At 44.4% G+C, this 3,428-nt stretch overlaps 1 protein-coding gene across 1 annotated transcript in view; it reads right to left on the bottom strand.

Annotated features, from left to right (window-relative positions):
* Nucleotides 1-332: 332 nt before the first annotated feature.
* Nucleotides 333-3,428, bottom strand: part of erp27 (endoplasmic reticulum protein 27) — a 15,606-nt gene continuing 12,510 nt past the window's right edge. Inside the window, exons 3-7 of the mRNA XM_019256373.2 lie at nt 2,741-2,878; nt 2,528-2,644; nt 2,276-2,401; nt 1,981-2,178; nt 333-424 (exon numbers count right to left, since the gene is read on the bottom strand). Of these exons, the coding sequence (XP_019111918.2) occupies nt 383-424; nt 1,981-2,178; nt 2,276-2,401; nt 2,528-2,644; nt 2,741-2,878 (621 nt within the window). The 3' untranslated portion in view covers nt 333-382. The remainder of the gene's footprint in view (nt 425-1,980; nt 2,179-2,275; nt 2,402-2,527; nt 2,645-2,740; nt 2,879-3,428) is intronic.

The raw sequence follows: 3,428 nt of genomic DNA, 5'->3' as shown, positions 1-3,428 counted from the left end.
CTCTCCAGGATGAATCATGAGAGATTGACTGTCTTTTTTGTTCATATCGTCCCTGTCTGCTCTCCCTGTCACTCTCCCTTGAGGTCGGTGTGTTGTGGTCGTGACAATAACTTACAAACTAGACTTACAAACTCTGCCAGATCTCACCGACTTGTGGTCAGTGACCTGCGGTCTGCTCAGCGGGCCGCAGACGGGCTCGCACTCGCATAAACAGACAAAACATAACAAGGTTAAATACTATAAGTGAGGACATATCATATATCACACGCACACATGCAAAATGTTCACTGTGCATAGCTTCCTTTGTGTTGGACAGAAACAAACACAGGAAACAGACGTTAACATTTTATTTAATTTATATGAATTCATTTACATTGGAGTCCTACAGCTCTGTTTTGGCTTCCGCTCCGGCCTGTTTCACCTCCTGAAAGACACAAAAGTGTGACGAGTGAAATACAGAATAATTATCTAAGTCACACAGCAGCAACTATTTCACTGATTCTGGTGAAACTGGATCATATTTTATGGAGGAAATGTTTTCTGGTTTTCCCTCTGATGTCCTCCGGCTGCTCCGCCTCAACTCTCTGTGATTTACAGAGTTTATGATGGACAGTGAAGTAACCTGCTGACAGCTGTAGCTGCTGTTAGCTCATGTTAGCTCAGTCTGTTAGCTGCTGTTAGCTCAGGTTGGCTCAGTCTGTTAGCTGCTGTTAGCTCAGTTTGTTAGCTGTTGTTAGCTCAGTTTGTTAGCCGCTGTTAGCTTATGTTGGCTCAGTTTGTTAGCTGCTGTTAGCTCAGTTTGTTAGCTGTTGTTAGCTCAGTTTGTTAGCCGCTGTTAGCTCATGTTAGCTCAGTTTGTTAGCCGCTTTTAGCTCAGTCTGTTAGCTGCTGTTAGCTCATGTTAGCTCATGTTAGCTCAGTCTGTTAGTTGCTGTTAGCTCAGTTTGTTCGCCACTGTTAGCTCACTTTGTTAGCCACTCTTAGCTAATGTTAGCTCCATTTGTTAGCCGCTGTTAGATAATATTAGCTCAGTTTGTTAGCCACTCTTAGTGAAGTAAACTGCTGACAGCTGTAGCTGCTGTTAGCTCAGTTCGTCAGCTTGGCGGTGAGCTCAGAGCGACGGGCGTTATGGACTACCAGGAAGAAGAAGAGGAGGTAACCAGGCAATGGCAGAGGAGAAGAGAGTGAAGAGGACGCTGACGGTAGCTAAGAAGAGAAAAGGAGAGAGTGAGCGAGCAAGAAGCCGCCGGACAAGAGTAAATGTGGGACTGACTTTTAGTGGTTGGTGAGAGCTTGGTGAAATAAAAGGCTGAAAGACAGACGCCGATGTTTGACCCGCTATAAGTAATGTAATCAGAACAAATACTCGAGTACAGCTGGACATATTTCATATGTGAAGCTGGTTTAAATAAATCTATTTATTTTATTTGTTTTGGTTCTGCTGTATTTCGAGTTTTGCCTGTCAAGAATTTGAAAGGACAAACGTGAGATGATCTGAAATTTTTGGCTGTATAACACAACATAATATTTGCCAGGTATACATAAAGGTAAAAGGTCCAGTCATGATAAATTAAAAGGTTGAAATATTTTGTGTTTTTGCTGCTGAACTAACTGTCTCTCCTTTAAATGTTAAAATCTTTGTCAGCTTTCTTTACATAAAGTAACATTTTGCCTCATTGTGCATCACAATCTGATTTATTACTATAAAGTTTTGCTCTTTGGTGCCACACTTTGTCGATATTGCGGCTCTGACTCGGGTCCCTCCGTCTTGTTGTGAGCCTTCAGACTTGCAGCTCTTTGCGGTGCGGCAGTGCAAATTAGTGCAGAGTGAGGTTTTCCTGTCTGTGTGACACATATACTTTACAATGAAGTGCTTTTATTCTCACTGCACACACTCTGTCTGAGCACGAGTCGTTCCTGTCGTTTTATTTTCTAATTTCTTAATTATGCCGCAGGATGAGCAGCGTCGTCGTCGCTCACCTTCAGCTCCCCCTGTAGGAAGGACTGGCAGAAGTCTCGCACTCGTTCAGTCGTGATCTCGCCCTCAGGTAGGAGCCACTTCATGTCAGAGTCCCCATCATAGATACCGACTCGTGGGAGCTCCTTCGACTTGAGGCCGAAGTAGGCCAGAGAGCGGGCGTTGGACTTCACTGCTCCGTTAACGAGCACAAACAAGAACTGGAACACAGTTTATTAATTAATTCAGCTCATTAGAGATCACATATTTGACTTTAAAGCTGTTGTTTTGTCCTAGCAGGTGAAGTTCAGCGCTCACCTTTCCGGTGAACTCAGGGGCCAGAGCTCCGAGTTGCTCCTTGAGCTCGGTGAACTCTTTCGTCCCTCTGTTGGCGAAGAGCAGGAGGTGTGCCTTCACCTCCGAGCCGAACAGACCAACCGCAGACTGAAGAGAGAGAAAACACAAAGAAGGAGAAGACCGGGAGGAGTTTTAATCCCACTGCTCACCTGACAGGATGCAACAGGTGAGTTTTAATCAATCAGTGTGTGCTAGGTGACAGTGACGACGTACCACTTGGTTGTATTCGGTGATGTATCGGACCTCGTTGACGCTGATGAAGTTGACGAGACCGTCAACCTCTAACTTCTTGATCTCAGAGAGAACGAGGTTCTCCTGGTGGTTATCGGCCTGCATCACAAACACACACCGCGTCATAAAACTGACACGACCTGTCAGCGTCATGTAGATAAAACACTAACGCTCAGTCATGAGGGCGTAGGTCACCTTTCTGAACAGGGTGATGGTGTTCGAGGAGACGTTGTAGTCGGCCCACGCCTCTTTGACGGTGCAGATGGCCACCGGGACCGAGTCGACCTTCTTCGCACTGGCAACGAGTTCCTGATAGCCGTGACTCTCCTCTCCCTGAGACAGGAAGGTTAGAAAGAATATGAGATCATTTCTTTGTGGATTATTATTATTATCTTAAAGAACGTTTTCCCTCGCCTCTGTCACCACGTGTTCGCTCATGTTGAGTAAATTTATAAAGAGTACAGTCTAGACCTGCTCTTCATGGAAGGTGTCATGAGGTAACTTCTATTATGATTTGGCTCTATAAATGTATAAATAAAAATGAATTGGATAGAAAATCGTGCACATATTCCCAACTTTTCCTCATAAATGCCATTTTACCTTGATAAATATGAAGATGCCTGTGGGTTTTGTGTTCATGCTTCATTTATTTTGTTGATCTTGCTCCAGTTGAAGGCTCTAGATGTTTGGTAAAACATGTAAAGACTGTTGGAGAGCAGGTTGGGTTTAACTGACCAATCAGACAGCAGGTGACTTGGACTGGAGTTGCAACGGCACCAAGGAAGATCTACGACGTGTTGTCAGTCTTCTTCTGGTCTTCATCGGGCCGAGCTAACATGAACATAATGAGAAATCTATGAGTTTACATGTGTATATTTGTACA

The sequence above is a fragment of the Larimichthys crocea genome, chromosome X, assembly GCF_000972845.2.
Source record: "Larimichthys crocea isolate SSNF chromosome X, L_crocea_2.0, whole genome shotgun sequence".
NCBI classification, from domain to species: domain Eukaryota; kingdom Metazoa; phylum Chordata; class Actinopteri; family Sciaenidae; genus Larimichthys; species Larimichthys crocea.
This window is presented reverse-complemented; position numbering and strand designations above follow the sequence as displayed.